The following is a 22650-nucleotide window of genomic DNA, read 5'->3' as shown; positions in this document are numbered from 1 at the left end:
CAAAGCAATCTAGCTACGAAGAATGACTCAGGCAAACAGTTCCACTTCAAATTTGATCTGACTATTGAGACAGTAACTTCTGCATTTGGATGGCGGGAAAGTTCTTTCGTATTTTAAATAAATCATTTGAAATCGAAAATGTTTGATATGTTCCTACGCAGTAGCGGATGCCAAGGTTCTCTGCAATTGCAAAGTGTTTAGATGTGGACCATAAAATGTCATTATTGCCCAGATTACCTGATTGTTGCTCAATCTCCAAAACGGAATTCGGCAAACCGTCTTTGACAAGTCCGACTTACAACTTTATGCTCCAACTTTGCTTTTTTTGGTGGAACTCATATCAAATGCAATGTTTTACCCAATGCTTCCTATGAGAAGTACCACGAATAACACGATCGCACACGATGGTTCCTTCCTGCTTGCCTTGACATGACAAGTGAAATTATCTGCAGTACAACTGAACTTTCCCGCCCACGCATTGTATATAAAGAGAGCTTGAACCTTTTGCTACATAATGATCGCAGCTTTCATGAACGCAAATGTTTACACGTTTCTGATATTACATTCCATTCCATCATAATTGTAGTGATGTCGAAATTGTGTTGCAACTTACAGCTTTCACGTCCACTGTAAGGGGCCTTGATGAATTTGCATTCTGGAACTAATATAGATCATTTGTTTCGAAACCTGTTACAGTTATTTATCGTAATACTTTGCGATTTAAGAGATCATAATTCGATGTCAATAAAACAAAAGAAAAAAGCATTTTCGACATTTCATTACACTTTTTAGTTCCCTTTCGAGGAAGAAAAGTGAATCTTAAACCTCTTTGCATACAATATTGTACATCGAGTAGTAATAGTAGCACATTTTTTTTTTTGCTTTTATCCCAAAAGTAGACATGCAACATGTATTGCAACAACGAGCTAACAGTTTTAACTATCCAATCTGATCTACAGTTTAACATATGTGCTGACCTTATTAACAGCATTGCTGATGTTCTGAGTGAAAACCACTGAGTGAAAACCACTTGAGTTATTGTTACAGAATTCTATATATATATATATATATATTTTTTTTTTTTTTTTTTCAAGAAAACAAAGAGTAGATTGATTGATCGACATGCCTGTTGTATCGGTAACATCCGTTATGCTTGAATATTTTACGAAACTACCTAAAAACAATATGAGCTTAAATAAAATTACGAGACCTGTATGCTATACAAAAGCGCAGCGACTAACTTGTAGAAATTTATTATTCTCGATATTACGACAGTGGACATATATAAAAGTCATATCATCTAAGAACAATCAATGAAGGGGCTAAACCTTTCTTCAAATTTTCAGTTGACAAATATATAAAACATCCTGCGTTTAGCTTACAGAATTTTTATACTCTATACCACTTGCGGTACAAGGTCGCATTCATTTTTCGCATATGTATACGACGCCCACAGGGCATTGACTTAGGCCCATCTTTCAACATATTCACATAGCCTATCCGTCCGTATCTTCGCCTTATTTCTTTATGTTCGCACAAGGCTTACGGCCAAAATTTTCAAGATATTACGATGAAATTCGCCGTATTGATATATTATGGCCCAAGGACGAACGCTATTGAAAATGGTTCAGATCCGACCACTTCTCATATAAAGCTTTATTAAAGAAAAGTCATTATATGAGTGACGTAGGGTAATAGTGGGCCGGCAAAGGGAAAATACAGAAAGCATTCCCCTTTGGTATGAAAACGTTTCCTAGTTTTCTCAATGGATGCGTTAACTGAGTAGGATAGTTCAAAAGACGCAAAGATCTTTTAGTATTTGTGCAAGGCATGAACATTTCTTACAAATATATAATCTAGCATAGGGTATATAAAATTCATTGTAAGACGGAGCGTATGAAATTAAACTTTAATGCAAAAAAATGAAAGAAAAATAACATACCTTTAGGCGTTGTCATATTATATGGTTAAATAAAATTACACAGCTTGAAGGAATGAAGAGAATTTTTTAATGGGTGCCAACGTATCACGCAGATCATTGTGAAAGTGAAGCTTCTTCATAACTAGCTAACCATTTCATTTCTGCATTGTGCTATCAGTACACTATCAATGAGAATGACAAACGTAATATTGCACTCATTTTGCGGTTGTTCAGTGTGAAAGCATTTGTGAATGCATTCACTTAGCATCATCAAGCGTTATTGCATTGAAACGGTTATTCGAGTGTTTTTTTTTTCTCCATTAAAACACTTTTGTATTGGCGATGAAATATATTAAACATTATACTTAAATATCGCGTTAAAGACAGTCGTATAATAAATTTTAAAAAAATAACAGCCACATAGATATACGTAAATATTAAGTGACGTCGAACAACAGGTCAATGAGAGAAATGAATTATTCGCTTACAATAAAATTACTTTTAATAATTTGTGTACTCAATGCACGAGCTCTCAATCATACTTGGGGCTCGCTGGGAATATATGATATATTGGTGGCACGCGATGATGTTCAACATCCAGGCATCCTTATGAGTGTGACATCTCAGTATATAGTATTTCCACCTAAGGTAAGCGAGCCTTTAAAAGTTAAGAATGCACGATACGAGCACGAAGTAAAATGTAAGCAAATGATTTTTGGTCTCGTTTTAGTATCGTGGAAATAATGTAATCATATCGGCGGTTAGAGTTTGGGATTGGGGCTTCTCGAACAGTTTTGCATATATTGACTTAGTTGAAGGTGGTCCTGGTTATCGTCATTGCAAACTTCATATAGAATCACAACGTGACGAAGGCTTTCATGTTAGTATCGAATACTTTGGTCGTTGAATACAATAAATATGGAAAAATGTTTTCTTTTCCTCAACATATTTACTTTAATGTATTAAGTTTAAGTAACCTTTTAAATGAAAAAGAATTTAAACAAAGCGTCTTTACGGGGAAAAAGATAAAATATTTGCAGTTCTAGTATTATTACTATTATTACTATTATTATTAAAAGATTTTTTATTGTTTAGAATATTTACTTAAGTTTTAGAGAGAAGCATAGAAACGAAATATATATATATATATATATATAAGATTTTTACTTATTTTTCTGTTTATTAAAATCTAAATATTATTTTAAATATTTATAAAAAAAAGAAAAAAGTTTTCCCATTGCTTTCATCTTTTCTCGCTCAACACATAATAACAATAAACCACATATTCAACAAAGTTTATACAAAATTGTTTGCATATATAAACAAACTTATATGTATATGTATGAAACTGTTGGAGTCGTATCGAGATATATGCCAGAGACGTAGATAGTTTTTTTCTTCTCCTTTTTCTTCCTTAAAAACTTTAAGCAAAGATTCACAAATTATTTCAATAGAACTAAGCATGTCGTAGTAGCAAGAAAACTAGATTTCATTTAGAGATTTTTCCAGCTTCGCTTGGGACATATATGCGGAAACCTAACGAGGTAAAGTTGTTAGCTTTCTTTATGCTACCATAACGGTAACTTACCACTTTACAGTGCCGGTTGTCCACTGGTAGTCTGTTTGTCGCCGAGGTTTACACGCCGTCATACCGACAGTCATCTCTTACTTAGTATTGAGATACAACAAGTTGCTTTGGTCTGCAAGCAATTTCATCTGAGATTAAGAAGAGAGCCGATAGTCTGCGCGACAGTCTAAACTAAAACAGAGTTCGTACCAGATAGAAACTGCAGCCGAGCGGCCGCTCTATCGAAGGTTCGAAAAATGTTAAATGTGCTAAGCAAACTTTGCGTTTGAGTGCAACAAGCAGCTTAGCATACCTGCAGCAAGTAAATGCGAATATAGGATGAAGTCGACGTGAGCCAACAGATTTAACACACAATTGAAAACTTTTCCATATCATTAACCTGACGGTATAGACGAGAAAGGCTCGCTCTTAGCACAAAGACATGATAGTACTGAAGGAACAGTTCAATGTTGTTAATACGGTAATCGCATCATTTAGGATTTTCGACAAGAAAGAAAATCCTTTAAAAGACTTTACTTTGCTGTTGCAGTTTGCCTTCTTCTCGAAATTCATTTACAAATTCTCCAACTTTTCCTAAAAACTAGCGACCGGCAGGCTAAGCTACTGGCAACGCCTAGTCGTCGTTAACATTTGCGACCTCAGCTAAAACGTTCTCTGCAACTTCTTCACTTTTTTCTCTGCTGTGCATAGTGATCAATATGAATCATTTTTGCCTGAGGGAGACGTTATGCCCGCTCATGGCAACGATTATCGGGTAATTAATGAAACAAGAATAATGAAGAGCTTCACAACTTCCGTTGAATATTGCTTAAGAAAATTAGCATAAGCTTGAACAAATTTCGTCTAAGAATAAATGCAAAGCTTAGCATTGCTGGGATTTATGTTTTGAAAAAAATAAGGAGAAGAGCTATGAACTATTTCACTATTCACTGTCGCTCGAAAGGTTGGCGCAAATCGGTCTATTCGCGTGAGCAGAGTCAGCACAAAATGCAGACGATTTTTGAAGTTATGAAGTATGCAGGATTTACCCAAGATCTTTTCAGTTATGCTAAGGACAATTTTAAAAATTTGTATTAAGCGAAGAGATTAAGAGAAAGAGGAGCAACGCTCGCTTCTTAGATAATTTGTCTGATACATCGATTTGTACGATCGTGTCGTTATTCATAGACAAAGCAAACATGATAGGTCCACCAATCGTTTAAAGTTTAACGCATTGCTTTTACTTATCCATGATTTTATTCCTTGGCTTTCTGCACCCTAACAATGTTGTCACAATAAAACTTTTGACTTTATCGATAAAACACATGTCACACGTGGTGATCGCAAAGATCGTTTGAAATATAACACCGTTCAGAGAGTTTTGCTGAGGTAAAAACAAATGATAGGTAGATTGCATAATACTAACATAAGTTCCCTGCGTACACGAAAGTCCACTTGTTTTGCAATGGACGATAGTACGACCTACCGCGCAGCTGTTTGTTGATGCAATTAAGAGCAAAGCACAGAATGTTATTGCGCGCTTCGTTGTCCATTGTTGGATTTATTTCTATTTAGTTTTGACACGATCTGTATCAAGCAGTTTAGTCACCTCGTAAAGATCTTGTTTTCTATGTTAAGCATTTTAGCTTTTCCAATGCCAGCTGATATATGATGCTTGAGCTGATATACAAAACACTAAAGCAAACCCAGTTATCATAAAGGAAAAAATTATTCTTCGAAATACTCGCATTGCAACAACAACACTCCCTAGTTACGCTACAAGGGTGTATGAAGTTGTGCGGATGTTTGGTCTTGAGACCAACTTTTATTGCACAAACGGATTTAGAATAATTTTCTGAATCGATCTAATTTGCCTGTCGGTCCGTCCATATTCTTGCATTGAACCGGCACGTGGCGGGTTTTGGGATATTTTGTTATAATTTACTACACCGACGTGTTTAGACATAAAGACGGACGCTATTGAAAATGGGGTAGAATGCACAATTTCTACCATGACCGCCCTATTTTGAAAAGCCGTTATATGATTAACTGAACTAAGCGAAGCGGTATGGGGTATTTAACACCGGGTCGCAGCCCGTTAAGATGTTTCCATGGATCGACAAAGTACTGTAAATATTAAAAAAAAAAAAAAAAAAAATTTCAAATAAATTTTTGTTTAACTTTCAATTAATTTTTTTTTTTTATTTTCCTGGTATTTAAATAGAAAAGAAATATCTTGAAAGTGTTGTTGTTTGAGGTTTTAAATGTTTTATTTTATTTTTTTTTTATTTATTAATTTTACATTTACTTAATCGCAAAAGTATAACCAAGAGTTGCGTAACACGAAAGTAATTTACTTTAGATTAACAGCTAAAAATAATCATAAAATTATTAAATATTTATGTTACAGTAATAATAATAATAATAATAATAATATTAATAATAGTAATAATTGTTTATAAGAAATTAAAAATATATGTATGTATATGTATGTATATTTGTTCAAAATATATCATTTTCCATAAATTTCAACATGAAACATTAAACCATAATTGTACTGAGATTGCAACTGCAGTGTTACAAAATTAAATCCGGGTCCACCCGAATATATTGTGGCGTGTCCTCCTGTACCATTGGTGACCTGGTCGAAGGCACGTATCCCGGTTATGATGCGTCCATTACCAACACCCTGATGATTAAGTAAAAAAGCAATTGAAAACGAAATAGACTTTTAATGCGAATGAGAGAGAAAAAGCAATTGATTAACGTTATAATGGAACATGAAATGGGTTAGAGAAATGATTCCTTCCATCAATTTATTTCTTTATGCACCAAAAGAACTTGATTCTTTGCCTAATTTCTAGGATAATAAACTCAATTTTAACTGATCCGTTGATCTGTGTGTTAACAAGATTAGACTACTAGGCACTAGGCTTTGTAAAAGTCGGGTCGAAAGTATTTCAACCATCCATACGTATGCCTTTGATTAGACCTACACTTGAATACGCTTCCGTCGTGTTGATTCCGTCCCATCGTTGTCATGTAGATTTTATCGAATCAGTCCAAAACCAATTGGAACTTTTTGCCTTGAGGAATATGACGTAGGACCGTCAAGTCAAGACATATGATATCAGATTGCTGTCAATAGCTTTAATTTCACCTCAGGGAATTAGGTTCACTTTGGAGGATCAGCTTTTTGATAGAGCGAATAAATGTTGCTACAGAGACGACAGCCTTCAACCCGTCCATTTAGGAGCTATTGGCACATAAAACTGAATTGTTCATTCCACTCAGGGTTGCATGGAAAAACTCGAATTTAATTTACAATCCAATCTCAATATCGGATCCGGTACAAGTCAATAAAAAAAACTTTTTGTACAGTTCGTGCTTTGCCCGTCTCATACCTTACCAACACATTACAACACTTAAATTAAGTACCAAAGTCCATCGAATGGTGTTCAATTAAGGGTTAGTGGGCTTTGTTCGGTTGGCTTATGGTCCCTAAGTTTCAAGGCTTGGACACAAGAACACTTTTTGTTTCTTTCGCTCTATTCATAAAAATCTATTTTTCTTTTTTTCTCTTTTACTAACTGATTTAATATTGCACTTAACTAGTTAACTAGTTTTCTGCTCGCAGTGCACCAGCCATTTACATAAGTGACCTTAAGCAATATTATAACTTTCCTGAATTGAAATTAAAAGAATAAACATGAAATGTGGACAACTTGTCCATACGTGATTACGTACTAAATGAATGTGGAACGTATGTACTGGATGGGATCACTCCCAAGTACTTATGAGTGTTCTTAAAAGAACAAAGCAAACATATAGCTTAAGGAGCATTCTGATATTGTGAGTATACGCCTACATACACATACTATGCGATGGAGTTTTTGTAGAACAAAAAACTACTCAGGGCATAGTTACTCGCTTCGCAATAGCATCACTTCCCGATGATACTTTATCAGTACAAGAAATATGAATAAAAACAAAAAAAAAACTAAATAAATTTATGAGAATATTAATCGCAAGCAAAAGATTTCCGGTACCACGAGATGCGAAAACGAAACGCAACTTCGCACTCTGTTAGTATACACGAAAGTGTGCATGTGTATATGTAGATGCAAGTTTTTGCGTCTAAGTATAAATGTTAGGAGAGTGAATGAGCTAAATGAATGAAGCGAAACGAATAAATCAATAGCACAAACTGTGCGTTGAATTTCTCAAAAACACACATACACATACTTCAATATATAAAGTGTCACAGTAAAAATTTTTTTTGAAAAAAGGAAATACCAAAAACCACAAATATTAACTTTCGCTGAAAAATCTAAAATTCATTGATAGACGTTTTTGTAAAATGCTTAAGAGTATGAATAAGCGTTTGTGTTGGTAAGAAACTTGTCAGAATATTGTATTAGGTAACATGTCAAAAAAGTATTGGGAATTTTAAATAAACCTATCCCGTGTCATAGGAGGCAACTTGAAAAACTTGAATTGACTGAGCTCTGGAATGGTTAGTTGTTGCAACATTTTAATTATTTCCGTACAAAAATTGCTTACGGTGCTTATGTATGCGAACAAAAAATTCGCTTTAAATTTCTTTTTCTCGTTCTTGATTTCGCTTCTTTTTTTTTTTTTTGAGAAAGAGATATGGGGGTACTGGACGCAGCCTAGTGGGTATGTGACCGGGTCGGTAAATGCTTACGGTAATAGCTACGATCAAAGTGAACTCTACCGCACTTGAGATTTGAGCTCCGCTACCACTGCCTTAGTAGTCGTGATTCTTACCTATGAGTCTACTCTGGCCTGCCAAACGCTAAATGTGTGAAAAAAAGGGAAGATCAATTTGATGATCTTCTTCCACCTTTATCAACGGAGCACTTACTATGGGACCGATCAAAATAAACTCTACCGCTCTTGAGATTTGAGCTTTGCGACGACTGACTAAGTGATCGTGATTTTTACCTATGAGTCTACTCTGGCCTGCCAAACGCTAACTTTGCCAAAAAAGAGAGAAGATCTATTTGAATGATTTTCTTCTAAAAATCATAGGGGTATAAATTACAGGACAATCATCAGAAGGCTTAACGTAACTGAAGGCCTATCGACTGTCACAGCAACTTTCAAGAAAATCTTCATCATCAGCCCACGTGTGTTGTTGAACCGAACTTCGCCCCAATGGCCGCGCATAAAGATGTCACATCAATAGTTCCTTATAGTTAAAGATTATTTCGTTTAGAAAGCTATTCTTATGTATCACTATAGGTTAACTATTTTGCAGAATTATACTGAGTGAGAAAGTTTGCTCGCAGTCAACGAGAAAGCGACGGTTTTGAAAGATTCTCTTCGAAAACTAACGAAGGCAGAAATGGATTCTCAGCCATTTACTTTTACATTGCAACTCGTCTTCGCTCACTCGAACATTCGATATTCTTCCTGTAACTTTCTCTCAAAAGTAAAGCATGATTCCGACAAAGTAGTTCCTAAAAGACTACCACATATATGCTTAGACGTTAAATTAAATTTGCTTTCTACGATCGAGTTTACTCTGGAAAACATCATCTAAAGCATTACGAAAAAATTAAAAAAAAAAAAATAGTAATGAAATGAAGTGCTTTGGTTCATTCCATTCCCGATACTTTTTTGACAAATTATGCACTAATAAAAATTTGAAGATGTGGAAATAAAACAAAAAATAAAAATGAACAAAATAATGAGAAAAATCGCAAATGAACCCACAATTCAAGTGGGAACGTAAATGTTTCAATTTGTATTTTCGTGAAGATAAGAAAATATCTTTGTATGCCTGCTTGTAAGTACGTATGCGGATTTGAAATGGAAACGAATTCTGAAATGTGAAATCAGCAAATACGCACATTTGTACGTGCGAACATACACATACACACACAAACACACACTTGCTAACTTACACAACCGCATATATTGAACAAACGCATGGGCGTACACTCATTCATATACACAGACGTACATGCTAAATATACGTGTAGTGTAGATATTTCCTTTAAGCAATTATTTTTTTTAAACAATTTTTTTCACTACTGCGATGAATATGAATCCTTGGCATATAGGTATTTTTTTTGGTGCGGTTATGTATGAAATGAATGCATGCAATGAACAAATTTCATGAAGACCTGAGTTTTTCTTACGTTTTTCGGAAATTTAATTTCACGATTCACATATTTCTCTGGTGACGATGCATTGAATACTTGTTCTGCGTGCAGTAACTGGGCTGAATTAGAGATATTACCCCATGTGCTGGAGATAGCATATGAGGTAGCAGCCAAGCAAACCAATGCAGTCAAGGCCGTCAACCTTAGTTTAAACATTCCGCATTCGCTCAAGTCTCTTCCCCTCTTTATTAAGGCTTTATTCCGTTTTCTTCTCGTCTCGTTTTTTTTTAAATTTTTTTTTATTTTTTTTTTTTTTAGAAATTAATTTATTTCTTGATTGTAAAAATTACAAAGCCAACAAAAAAAAAAATAAAAATCTTTTTTGATCGTCGGAGGTTTTGTTTTCTTTACTCTTCTCTTTAAAGAATTATTTACTTGTCCGTTGTAGCATAGCCCGAAAACTGCTCGAAATGACTCGTGACTTGAAACTAATCTTTGCTTTCTTGCTTCAAAAATCTCTAAAGCTTAGCTGAAGTAATCCATCAATATGTATATATATATGTATATATATACGTATGTGTATATGTTTATTCAGTTCGTTTCAATATACTTCTCTCTGCATGTTATATGTTAAGAAATTTAAAAATAAAATTCATATTTAAGAAAACGAAATAAAATTCTTATCAATTTTTTACTTTACTTTATTCTATGATTATTTCCTCGAACTCTTAAATTTCTTGTTTACTTCTCTTGCAAATTTCTTATAATGAGATATTTTATATTGTAGTTGTAATGATGTCATTAAAAGTTTAATGAAAAGAAAGAAAAAAAAAAAACAAATAAAATAAAAAAAACTAATGACTAATCGTTAAAGAGAAAAAGGAAAAATCATATGCTTGTGATAAGCAAAATTAAATCATTTGGAAAACTAAGATGAAAGGCATAATCAAGACATCACGTGCATGTTTACTGACCCACTCACGAAGATCTTTGTAACGAACTGTCTCTTGATTTGTGCACTGTACTTGAGTTTTATGGTTTTTTACTCTTGTAACGGCAGCGAAGGAGAAAATATTTGTCCTCAAATTCGAAGAAATGAGCGACACCCACCAAAGGGGCTGATAAACCTTTCAGATAGTGATGGTGGTTTCAACATGCGGACAGGGAGTCGTATTTATTAAGAATATAAATACTTTTCAACTTCTCGCTGCATACATCGTTACATACATGGACATGGAATACACACTTGCGATGGATGTGATAGGTGGAAGAATAAATTTCTTCCGTTTTTTTTTTTTTTTTAATTCAAACTAATTTTAAATATGCTTTGTACAAAGTTTAATAATCGAAATATTCTTTTATCACTCATCGGATAGCTTATGGATGCCCTCGTTATAGAAACTTGCCGGTTTGGAGGCGAAATAATTGTCGAGACTTTTTCGCATATCTTCAGCTTCTTTGACCAGCTGCTGACATGTTTGATATGACTGCATCGTTCTGACCAGGGCTGGAGAGTAGTCAAGATGTCGTAAAACTTCGCTGCCGAAGCTGTGGTTGTTTTCGCTGGAGCCGGTCTCGCAAACCACTTTCTAACGGCTTAGTTTCGTGCGCTTGGACTCGTAGCTTACAGTCCAAAACAGAGAGAATATAGTTCCATAATTATTTTAAACTAAATAGTAGTGTATAAACAATAGAAACTTACTCCGCTCAAACAGCAATAGCTAAGTTGCCTAAGTTGAAGGAGTCAAGTATTTTTTATGAGATAATTAAGCTAAAAAGTAGTTTGCGAGATTTCATAGGAAAAATTTGAACATGGTGAACGACCTGAAGATGCACATCAGATGCTGGATGAAGGCATTCGAAGTTTAATGGACAAGAATCCAGCACAAACTGAGAAAGAGTTTATTGCACAAGTAAGAATTAATCAAAAGTCAATTTCAATGCAACTGTATACGAAGAGTAAGATACAGTATACAGGGAAATGGATCGCACATGAGCTAACCAAAGACAGCAATGGGGAGTTGCCATCTGTTTGCTTTTCTTAAATCGCTACAAAAGGAGGGATTATTTTTATCAAATTATTGCGGGCACTGAAAAATGAATCCTATACGATAATCGTAAACGAAGAGAAGCATAGGTTGACCCCAGGCCAATAATCCGTGTTTCTTGCAAAGCCTTAAGTTTGGGAGGAACTCATCTGCAGCGAATTTGTCTGAGAAAACCGTCACGGCTAAACGATATCAAGCACACCTTGCCAACTAAGTGGCGCACTTGAGAAAAAAAATTACTATTTATGAGCAAATGAACTCCAAAAGTGATTTTGTTTTATGGACGGCCGTTCGCTTAAGCAATCAAAGAAGTGATATTCAACACTGTTTGGGGGTTTCTTCGAATTGCGGACTAATCTTCGGACGTGGCGGCTTTTAAGTATTACTGATTCAGATCGAAAAAGTTATATTTAGCAGGTAAGCGGTGCATAAGACTTGAAAATGCGCGAAAATAAGTCAATGATTACTTTCAAGTCTCGCGAGGGTCGATAAGATGCAAAAGACCATCGATAGTTTTGGTAAGTATCTTCATTATTAAGCTTTGTCATAAGTAGGTTTTTCAAAAAAGACGGACAACTTTTTCCTGCACCTAACAAAACTTAGTTTCAAGCCAAGCAAAAATTGCTTGTGAAATGAAAGTTTTTATGTATTGCATGCCACTTTGCAGCGCAATGGTGGGCTTTCACGCTTCTTTTTTCTCTTTTTGGCATTGTCTAAACTTCTCCTTATTGTTTACTATGGTCTTATTTTACGCGGCTTTTCGAAATAAGTACTTGAAGAATAAGTGCAGAGATGGAAACTAAGGATTAGCTTATACGCTTACCTTCATATTGTCTTGAGAATAACATTTTGTTTACATTCGAGAATGAAATGCTTTCGTATTTCATTTATTAGATTATAATTGCTAAGCATCGTCTACACAACGCTTATCTATCAATCTAGAAAATTCCCCTTTTTTCCATTAGTAAAAACAATTATCCGTGCAGTTTCTATACAAAGTTTCATAAGAGTTGTAAGATTTTAGGAATTTTAGGTTAAGTTTCTAATACGTTAAAAAATCTGCACTTGTTTTGTTGAGACCTTAGAATTGTTTCCTCAGCAGGTGAAGAGGAACTTCTCGGGTATATAAAAAAAAAAAAAAAAAAAACTTTTCTTTATAACAAAAAGCATAGAACGAAGGCTTGAGACCAAAGACTGATGGAAGAACTAAGAAAATTATATTCGGCTGCAACTCACCCCAAAATTCGTGATAATCTTTCTCGTGCATATGTCGTAATTCATGAATAGCATGGAAGCATAACGCATATTAACGCATATTAGTCGTTTTCTCAGACCAATTTAGCCCACCATCAGGAGAATGCTTATCACAGGCAGACAGACGATTTAGTTCTTATCAAGAATATATATACTTTATGGGTTTCTGGAGCCTTTTCCCGGATGGTGCAAACATTTTGACCAAAGGAATATAACCCAATTTATGGGTGGGGGCTACAAAACCATCCCTCATAACAGCTCTTGCCTCTACTGCAATTCATATATCAAGTCTATTGAACCCTATATAATAATCGTTCGAGTTGCAAACTTTAAGACCGTTGACTAACGGTTGAAAATTGCGCTTACCGCCACGTTATAGCTTCAGATTATTTTTTTATTAATATCATCCATAGATTTGAGGTGATGTTCTTCTACCTTGTATGGACGTGACTATGTTCGTATTATGCCTACTTTCAAGCTCCGTTAACTAAAACAATAAGAAATGTATCACCATCGATCCAAGGAAAGAAGAGTTACGACGAGAGATGGCCGGACAAACGGACTGATCATTGTGAACACTCAAATGTTTTGCGAGCAGTTAAATCGATTCAAAAGATTGGGCATCTGATACACATAGGTCAAAATAAAACCTTTGCAGCGAAAAAAATTTACCATTAATTAGTAAATTCATAAGAAGTTCAAGGTCCTTTCTAAAGCTACTACATGACAAGTTCTACCATTAACCCCATATACAGAGCTTTAATTCCCACCCTTGGACCCCATACCTTAATTGTGATTGATGTATATCCGTACCTTTAGTGAGTCGATAGAAACATAATGCTTACCGATCTGGCACATACGTCCCAAGCTGGAGTGGCGCTATATTTCTCTATTCCCAGTTGTTTTTTTTTTTTGGCCACTAGCATGTTTACACAGGTCGACAAGATATGCGATAAATGACGGGCTAGTGGCTGCAATTTTTACCTACTTGGCTACTCACACCGGAAATCAGATTTTAACAGATTGGTAATCGACGTTACTAATTTTGTACGAGTGGATCCGTGGTCAGTCGATAAACGTTATACCTCTATTTGCAAATAGCTAAGTGCGTTACTTCTACAAGAGCAGCAACCTCCTTTTTTCGTAGCTTCCTTGTCGTTATTTTGTGAAGCAGTATTCTTGCAAAATTCTGTGAATAATAATCTTCTTTGGGCACGCTCGCAGCACTCAAAAATACTTGAGACGGATCCACCTTTTTTTATTATACCGATCGACCCAGCAAGTGACTTTGAAGACCCTATTTAAGCCCATCCATCCTTGTTATCTTGGATTCAATGTACAAGTCGTACAATTTTTGAGATCCTTTGATGCAATTCGTTACACTGACATGCTTTGACGCAAGGACGAACGCTCGACCTTTCGACCATGTCCCCTTCTTTTGCTTTACTTTGAAAATGCTATATAATGCAATATATTAAGCAAAGTGGTGCAGGTGGGTGTTGACCTACTATAGTCTTTTTACATGTTTTTCAAACACTAAGATGATTACTAACTAAAGCGCTTTTAATAGTTACAGTAGGATAAGCACACACATGTTACCACAATTCTTTCTTTATGGATAATTTTGAATTATTTACTTTTTTATGGGCTACGGCTTAGCCGAGTAAATACAAGTCGTGACCAGGTGTTTGCGGGTCAGTGCGGTTTTCCCATACTTGGTCAGTGATGTGCCAGTAAACGCATTACACTTACCGATTGGACGAACACACAACCACCTAATTGCAACTAATTTGTACAGCTTCGTTTCTCACCCCCCCCGCCGGCCCGCCCTCCCGACCACCAAAAAAAAACCGCCACAAATTAAATTAGTTTAAGGAGTTCAAGAGAAAATATTCACTTTTACACAACTTAGAAGTTGAAATCCTGCTGATTAGGTATTCGCGCAACAACTTTCCCTGTCCGTCTCTCATTTCGTCATTTTCAAATAACTCTCGCACTCTTTTAACATTTGATAATTTATTTGGTTTTTCTTTCGCTTATTTTGCTTAGGTATTATCTTACTTATCGGTCTCTGGGTTCCTGGTATACTGGCCGCCCTTACCTCAACCATCGGACAAATATAATATAAAATGTTTGTTTTTTTCCTTCCAAGAATGACAAATTAACTGTAAGTCCATATTAAAAAGAGAAAGTAAAATGCTAAGATATGTAATCAGTTTAAAGCTTTTTGAAATTGTTTTCAATTGCTTTTGTTTGAAAAGTTTCTTATCAAAAGTGTAATATAAAAATCAAATATTCTGCTTATCGCATATTGGACGCATCACCCTTTATCAATTAATGAGTGACTTTTTTAATAAGTTGCAATTAATTCTTGTTTTTTTTTTTTTTTGTTTCTTTTTGTTTTGTATTTGTATTTGTATGTGATTTCATTCAATTCATCGAAATAAATTTTTTATTATTATGTCTGTCTCTTTATAGTATACATTTTACAACAACGGAAGTTCAAATTACAAGATATGCCGGAAAACTTTGTAAATCGCTATGTAATCACCTAACACACAGTATGAACACTTTAATTATATTTTGATAAATATTAATTGATTTGATAACAAACTCAATTGGTTTTTGTCATTAAAAATTCTTATAAAAACTTGCGAGTTCTTTACCTTATAGCACAGTTTTCGTTCTGACTGCTTTCTTATTAATTAACACTAAACTCGCAAAAAAGAAAAAAACCCATTAAAATGAAATTCATTTTCTCATTGGTTTTATTGGCTTCGATAGCCTACATCAGCTATGCGGTCAGTGTTACATGGGGCAATCGGAACAGTAGCGATGCTCTGTTAATGCGTCAACGCGTAGTTCGAACTCCTTTAAAGAACCAGTACTGGAGTGTTAATGTGGAATTTCCTAACCCGGTAAGTGCGTGTGTGTCTGTGTGTGTGTCACGGATTACTGTGAAAAATTCTATAACCGTTACTTTCTCTACATTAGGGCCAAGCTAATCAACGCACCATAAGCGCTGTCATTGTTTACGATCATTTTAATAATAAATCCGGAGCTCAGCCTAGTCTATGGTCCGGCGGTCCCGGCTGGAGATTTGCTACAGTCAATTTGAAAAGTGTTATGTCTGGCGGCATAAACTCTACTGTCGAAATGTACGGTAGATGAAATTTATAAATTTAAGCAAAATTTCATAGATAATACTTTAATAAAAACAAGTTCAAAATCATCCATTTTAAGTGCGTGAAGATCTAACAGGAAATTAGAAAGCAAAAGTAATGCGTGATATCAGATTGAGAGAGTCTTCTTTTAATTGTACTCATCACCGAACAACATGGACATATTCATATTTTGTCAGAATGTTTGCACCATTCAAAAAGAGGCTCCAAAGACCCCATAAAGAATATGCATTCTTGACGATTCTTGAGAAAAACTGGGAATTCACCGAAGCATGTTCGTCTATTCACCTGTCAATCTGTTCTGTGTAATATTCGTGATAAATGTAAAGCAAGGATATATAGCCTTCAACTTAGCACTGAATGGTATCTAAGACGTCAAAGAGCACGTACAGTGCAATATGAACTGAGAACTCCTCTGCTTTCTGATCATTTTGCTCAATAAGTCAAACCATCTTTTATAAAAATTAGAAATCCCTAAGTCGCCGTCTTGTATATGTTTGCGAAGCCCAATAAGCTTAGTAAGCAGTAGTAAGCATTTTGTGTTTTACTTGTTTTTAATGACACATGTCCAAATATTATCATTGAAGTTTTTCTCAAAATTAATTTTTACAACTTTTTACTTTCTTTTATTTGCAATATAAGAAAGTTGTGAAAAAGCTTCGAAAGTTCCTCTTTGGTTCACGAAAATGTGAAAAGGTTTTAATAATTTGGAAACTTTTTCTTTTTAATCTCAGTTGTATGGGGGAAGCATAGTAGTTTTCATGCTGGTAAGGCGAAGCAATAAAATTTCAAAAACTCTATAAATCATTTATATGTAGTCTTGATCAGTATATAATTCTAAATCGATGCGTATCCATTTGTCCTCTTATTCGTCTTTATAATGGCTGTAGTAAATATAAGTCTCGATTGCAAATATGAAAATATTGACTCGAAATTTGGCCAAGGCATTGGAAAGTCCGACGTGAAGGTCACTAATGAAAATAGACGACATCGTTTAAAAGACATCCCTGTTTAAAGGAACCCTCCCGCTCTCAACAACATTTCGTCATTTCATCTTTAAAAATGGGTAAGGGGAGTGGATTAGTTTACCTACGATAACTAACAAGTTTTCTATAAGATGGGAGACAAAATTTCAAAAGTTCTTTTTCTTGCGTTACTTAAGTTACGCTATAAGAAACCTTTTACACAATGATCAACCAGCCCCAGATATGAGAAGAAAAATAATGAGATGATTTTCTTATTCTTTGGTACAGAAGGTAAACAACTTTCATATCGTTAGTTTTTCTTTCTCCTTTCTCTTCCCTGTCTGTCATATTAATGGCCATAAATCATAAATTCAAGTAAAAATTTATGTAAAATATTTAAATAAATTACTCCAGAAGCACAAATAGTCACTTGGGAATTATTGCAATGGCTTTGTTATAAGCATCTAATCAGACTTTTGTTTGATATTTTTGTGAACTTTTAGAAGCTTGTGATACCTTCTTTCCTGGAGCAAAATTTTAACTACGGCCTTGATGTATATATGTGTACTCTCATGTAAATATTTTAAGTGATTTATTTTCATAAAAACATTTTATTGTTTTCTTGTCAAAAAAAAAAAGAAAAAAAGAAAAAAGGAACCAATCAATAAAATTTTTTTTTTAAATTTCTTTAATAGCAAAACGAAAGCATATTTCTGTGCATTGATTTCATTTTTATGCAGATCCAGTAAATGCATCTAAATCTAGCGAGTCACTTACGAGTAAACTTCATTTGTTCGAGAGACAAACCATTCCAAATACATAGACAGCAGCTAGCGAGAACGACCTTGTAATTGTGATCACCAGCAATATAGTTATTTCCAAGTACCATGCAATGGTGGTCACTAAAGCCGGTCGCTTAGTGTTAGAAAACGTGATTGGCAATAAGTGCCACTTTATAAATCAAGGCATTGGGAGTTCAAAATTTTCATTTCCAAAAATTCGAAATTCATAAAACATGGAAGATCTGTCAAAACTATTATTACACTGACCATATTTTTATATCATCGAGTTATTATCGTAGTTATAGTGAGTGCTTAGTCGATAAAGGCATAGCATTGGCCACATACCCACTAGGTTGCGGCCGCTATCCTATCTCTTACTCTTTCCTCACTTCTTTCCGACTGTCCCCGTATTACGTGAATAAAAGACATCTCCTGGTTGCTCGTATAATAAGAAAAAATGTTATCTCTTTTCTTATATTATTTTAGTCTACACGACTTGTGGTGCAGGGCATGTTAACTTTGCGAGAAGAAGGATTTGAGGTAAAATTCACCGCTTCTTTTTCGTGTCTGTTCATCTGTACGTCTGTCCGTCTCCGTCTGATTCCGATCTACATATTTTTCAAGTCAACCTACAGGACGCAATTCTATACAATCGGTACACAGACAGGTTTCCCTCAACGATGAACTTTACTGAAAAAGATTCGGAGCATTTTTCCGAACACTTTCCATAAACTTCCCAAATAAGATAAAAGTTTTATTATATCCTGAACTATTGGTAGCTTCCCCTAAGACCAGCTATAAACCGAGCGTTGAATTTCCAAGACCGGTAAACATGATTTCCAGATATTTTTTAATATATATTTACCTCAATATTTTAGGGACTAAGCAATTCGCTCACCATACCCAATGTTACCGATTATCGTTGCTGTTCTTCGACAACTTCGAATATCGTATACGTCTGATATATGATTCGTATAAAGCATTCAAAGAACAGTGAAAAGCTATTGATTGTTCCGTATAGCGTTACGGCGAAAATATCAATCTATCAGCTCATGATGAATTCTGTGTTAAGCCTATGAGGATGTGTGCCCCAGAACCCATTTAAGATAGATTTTTATTGTAGCCATTGGCCTAGAGAATGATTGTAACTTTTAATCAGAATTATCTTCTAAATTTGATTACAGGATTATTTGCGTAATTGATTTGTAACTGTCCATCTGTCCATCTGCCTGAAATTTTCGAGACTATTCTCCACGTACTACTGTACTGCACTGCATATAACTCTATACTATCAGAACTTCTTCGGGACGTGAAGTACCGTTTTCAAGGTTCGACCTTATCCGACTGTAACGTTTCAACTAGTTTCTATTTATTTAATAAACTTTTATTGAAATTCTTCAAAAGGAAAATTAAAATTTTATATTCTTTTTAATATTTGGGTAATTGAAAGTTAAAGTTTATATTAGCATATGGTCCCCATCATGAACGAGCACTTTAAGCTTGCAAAAAAAAAAAAAACTAAAAGGAAAATATGAAGTACTTCAGCATATAACCTTTACCTCAGAGGAATATAAACTTTTTCAGAAAAAAAAAAAAAGACAAAACACAACAAAAAAGAATTAAGAAAAAATATTTAATATATTCTTTTCCTTGTTATGCTTTATTACACACACACACACACACACGCAAGCACTGCCACACACAATATTATAAATAGTTCCCGTGATGTACATACGCGCAAACATAACACATATCAATATTCAATCTAAAAACAAAATTCTTTTAACGTTAAAACAAAACTGTTTATAAATTCTATTTTGTTGTTGTTTTCTTTCTATTGAGATTGTTGCTGTTGTCATGATAAAATAACAAAGTTATGCATTTTCATATATACACATATTTCATGCTCGACAGATGAATGAAAACAACATTATACGAGACAAATACAGAAGAAAGAAAGAAAGAAAGAAAGCCTTTCAAAAGATCGATTTTCACTTATCTCTACTACATCCATAACATTCTTCAGTGTTATAGGTATATCAACATATTAAGCCAAGTGGAAAAACAAAAATCATAACTTTGGCAACATTCCATAAAAAGGAACAATGTTGCTAAATATCTGCCTCTCTTTCTCTCTGCACTTTTATTTTCTGTCCGTCCACTAACTGCTTATGTATCGTATACGAGTGCGCGTATAATGAAAATGTACAATGCATAGAAGAGTTTTGTGAAGCATAAAACAACAACAACAACAACAATATTATTTGCATAAATTTGCATAACAAATGTATTGCGGTAGTAATGATGGCACGTTGTTGCTGTCTCTACCTATATGCATATATACATACATATATATACATACATATATATCGTATCTGTTTATTATTATGATGAAGAGCATGTTCTATTAGGTAAAACAACATGTTAATGCACATTATATATCATCCTGTTTATTTTACTTTATTTAATAGCTTTCTTACCTTTTTAGATATCATAAAATTTCTCGCTTGTGTTTACAAAACTGCCTTCGACTTAATTTTTACAGCCAAAAACATAACCGAAAACTTTGCTTTTCACAAGTAACTAATTAAATATATCATGCTCTGCGAAATATAAGATAGTAAGTTTTGACTTAATGGACGATTAGAGTTTCGCTTAAAACGAACGAGAAAATGATCTAATGATTTTACAAAATCTTAAAATTATTCTTTAACATAACCACTATTTACAAGCAGCTTAATGTAATGCGATCTCCAAGAGCAACACTACTACTCAGGTCGCTCTACAGCAAAGTCTAACGTTTTAGATCTTACGGCACAGTATACATAATGTCACCGAAGTGCAGACAGTCACACAATTGCGCATATAAATTTAAGGCTCACAGCCATGTTACAAATAAAGCTTTCTCCGGCCGCTATATATAACATTTTAAGTGACTCAAATGTGAAGGTACAACAGACTCGGAAAATTTTAGGAATCATGCCTTTGCAAGTTCAAAATAACACATAAAATATCAGGGAATCGTATTCCATGGGAAACTATGCCAGAGAAGGCACCTCAGATAGATATTCTTAGGGAAACTACCCCAGGCGACGTTACCTTCGAAAAAATGTATTCTTCGAGAATGTTTTCCAGGCAAAAAAAATATCCCAGGCGAACGTATTTCAGCCGAAGGTACTACAGAGGAAGGTATCCTCCTGGTGAAGGTAACCAAAGCAAATGTATCCATAAATAAATCCAGATGAAGATATTATTGGGGAAATTAACCCACCCGATGTTACCCTCGGAAAAAGGTATTGCTGGAGAATGTGCCCCAGGAAAAGGTATCTTAGGTGAAGATACCCTAAACGAAGCTACTCCAAGCCAACACATCCCAAGCGAAGCTACCTCATACGTAGGTACCCAAGTAAAGATATTCCAGGAGAAGGTACGCCAAAGGAAAATACAACAGCAGAAGGTGTTCCAGGTAAAGGTGCTCCAAGCGTATGTACACCAGAGAAAGGTAACCCAAGCAAATTTTCCCAGGGGATTAAAATCCAAATGAAGATATTCTTGGGGAAATTATCCCAAGCGATGTTGCCTTCGGTAAAGGTATACCTGGAGAAGTCCGCCTGGAGCGTACTAAGTACTCAGCGCAAGCACTTAACTCTTAATTTAAAGCAAGCTTTAATGCGTTTTCATACCTTTCGTTAAAAGACGTAGCGCTTCACTACAAATGTAAGACTGCAGACTTAGCTAAACGGGATATGGCGATGTCTAGGTTACTCTCAGAAAATGGTTACAGACTTCTAAAGCTAAATTATTGGCAAGGAGAAGAGAAATAATTTTAAAAAGAGTTTCTACGATATTTCAGCTAAGATCATTTTCTGAAAGTTTTCTAAAATTTTTCAATTTTTTCTGAAAATTTTCCTTAACAGTAGAATTATTAGTTATTTAAGACAATCATTGTAAATTTATCTTTTAACAAGTTTCATAAGCAATCTATTGATAGATACATAGAAATCGCTACGTTTGCCTTAAGGCGAGTCATGGATAATCATTTCCTAAGCAATACTTACGGAAATTGCGGTTTTCCCCCATTTCACGAAGAGAACCAATTGTATAAATGTAAATGCGAAGCAAAAAAAAAAAAAAAAAAAAAATATCTCCATACACTTGTTGAATATTATCTATGATAAGTACTAAGAAAGTACTTTTACTCATTCTTGTGGTGTCTTTTAATAATACTGTAAGCACTCTCACTGGCGTTGAGAACCCAATAACAAAGGACAATTTTTATTTCTATATATTGTGTATATGCATGTAACGCGCACAAAGAGACGGGGAAAGTGAATGCAAATTTAACTAGAAAAAATCTGAGAAAATCTCTGTAAGAACATCTGTCCAATATCAGTCCGCGCAAAATATTTTTAAAATGATATAAAAAAATTGAAAGGTTTATTTAAGGGTCTTTTAATAAATGCGTGAAAATCCTTATGTTGACCATCGCACAGTAATAGACTTATCTGAAAGTTCTGTCCGTTTTCAGAATCCTACTATTTGAATATGGTCTGAAACAGTTAGATTTTTTTAAAAAAGGATTTTGCTCTAACTTATTCTCGACCATCAGAAAGGTCGAAACGGTCTACTTGAAATTTTCCGAACCACTTCTGCATATTCCATTAAGGACTGTGCCTTCACGAAACACTTTCAATAAATTTCCACACGTTTCTGAAGAATTTCCTCCCCGTTGAAATTAGTACGAACAAAACGAACTAAAGGACCTTTATCAACAGCCATGGGCACTCGATCGCGTCT

At 34.6% G+C, this 22650-nt stretch overlaps 3 protein-coding genes across 4 annotated transcripts in view; 1 reads left to right on the top strand and 2 right to left on the bottom strand.

Annotated features, from left to right (window-relative positions):
• The window catches only part of LOC119636063 (protein Wnt-5), a 216966-nt gene that overhangs the window by 66394 nt on the left and 127922 nt on the right, over positions 1 to 22650 (bottom strand). The gene's annotated exons all lie outside the window — the stretch shown is intronic.
• LOC119636065 (probable salivary secreted peptide) lies at positions 5943 to 9970 on the bottom strand. The gene is made up of 2 exons (XM_038031155.1): positions 9659 to 9970; positions 5943 to 6177 (listed from the first exon to the last, which is right to left on the bottom strand). Exons 1-2 carry the CDS (start codon positions 9836 to 9838, stop codon positions 6001 to 6003), a joined length of 357 nt encoding a protein of 118 aa, XP_037887083.1. The 5' UTR covers positions 9839 to 9970; the 3' UTR covers positions 5943 to 6000.
• Positions 15567 to 16362, top strand: LOC119636066. The gene is made up of 2 exons (XM_038031156.1): positions 15567 to 15842; positions 15919 to 16362. The coding sequence occupies exons 1-2, from the start codon at positions 15669 to 15671 to the stop codon at positions 16093 to 16095; spliced, it is 351 nt and encodes a 116-aa protein (XP_037887084.1). The 5' UTR covers positions 15567 to 15668; the 3' UTR covers positions 16096 to 16362.

This window comes from Glossina fuscipes, unplaced genomic scaffold (assembly GCF_014805625.2).
Source record: "Glossina fuscipes isolate IAEA_lab_2018 unplaced genomic scaffold, Yale_Gfus_2 27, whole genome shotgun sequence".
NCBI lineage: Eukaryota > Metazoa > Arthropoda > Insecta > Diptera > Glossinidae > Glossina > Glossina fuscipes.
This window is presented reverse-complemented; position numbering and strand designations above follow the sequence as displayed.

Coding starts and splice junctions, on each gene's coding strand:
- LOC119636065 (XM_038031155.1), bottom strand. CDS start 9,838: ATGTTTAAACTAAGGTTGACGGCCTTGACTGCATTGGTTTGCTTGGCT. Junction 6,178..9,658: donor AAATTAAATTTCCGAAAAAC/GTAAGAAAAACT, acceptor CTTAATCATCAG/GGTGTTGGTAATGGACGCAT.
- LOC119636066 (XM_038031156.1), top strand. CDS start 15,669: ATGAAATTCATTTTCTCATTGGTTTTATTGGCTTCGATAGCCTACATC. Junction 15,843..15,918: donor ATGTGGAATTTCCTAACCCG/GTAAGTGCGTGT, acceptor TCTCTACATTAG/GGCCAAGCTAATCAACGCAC.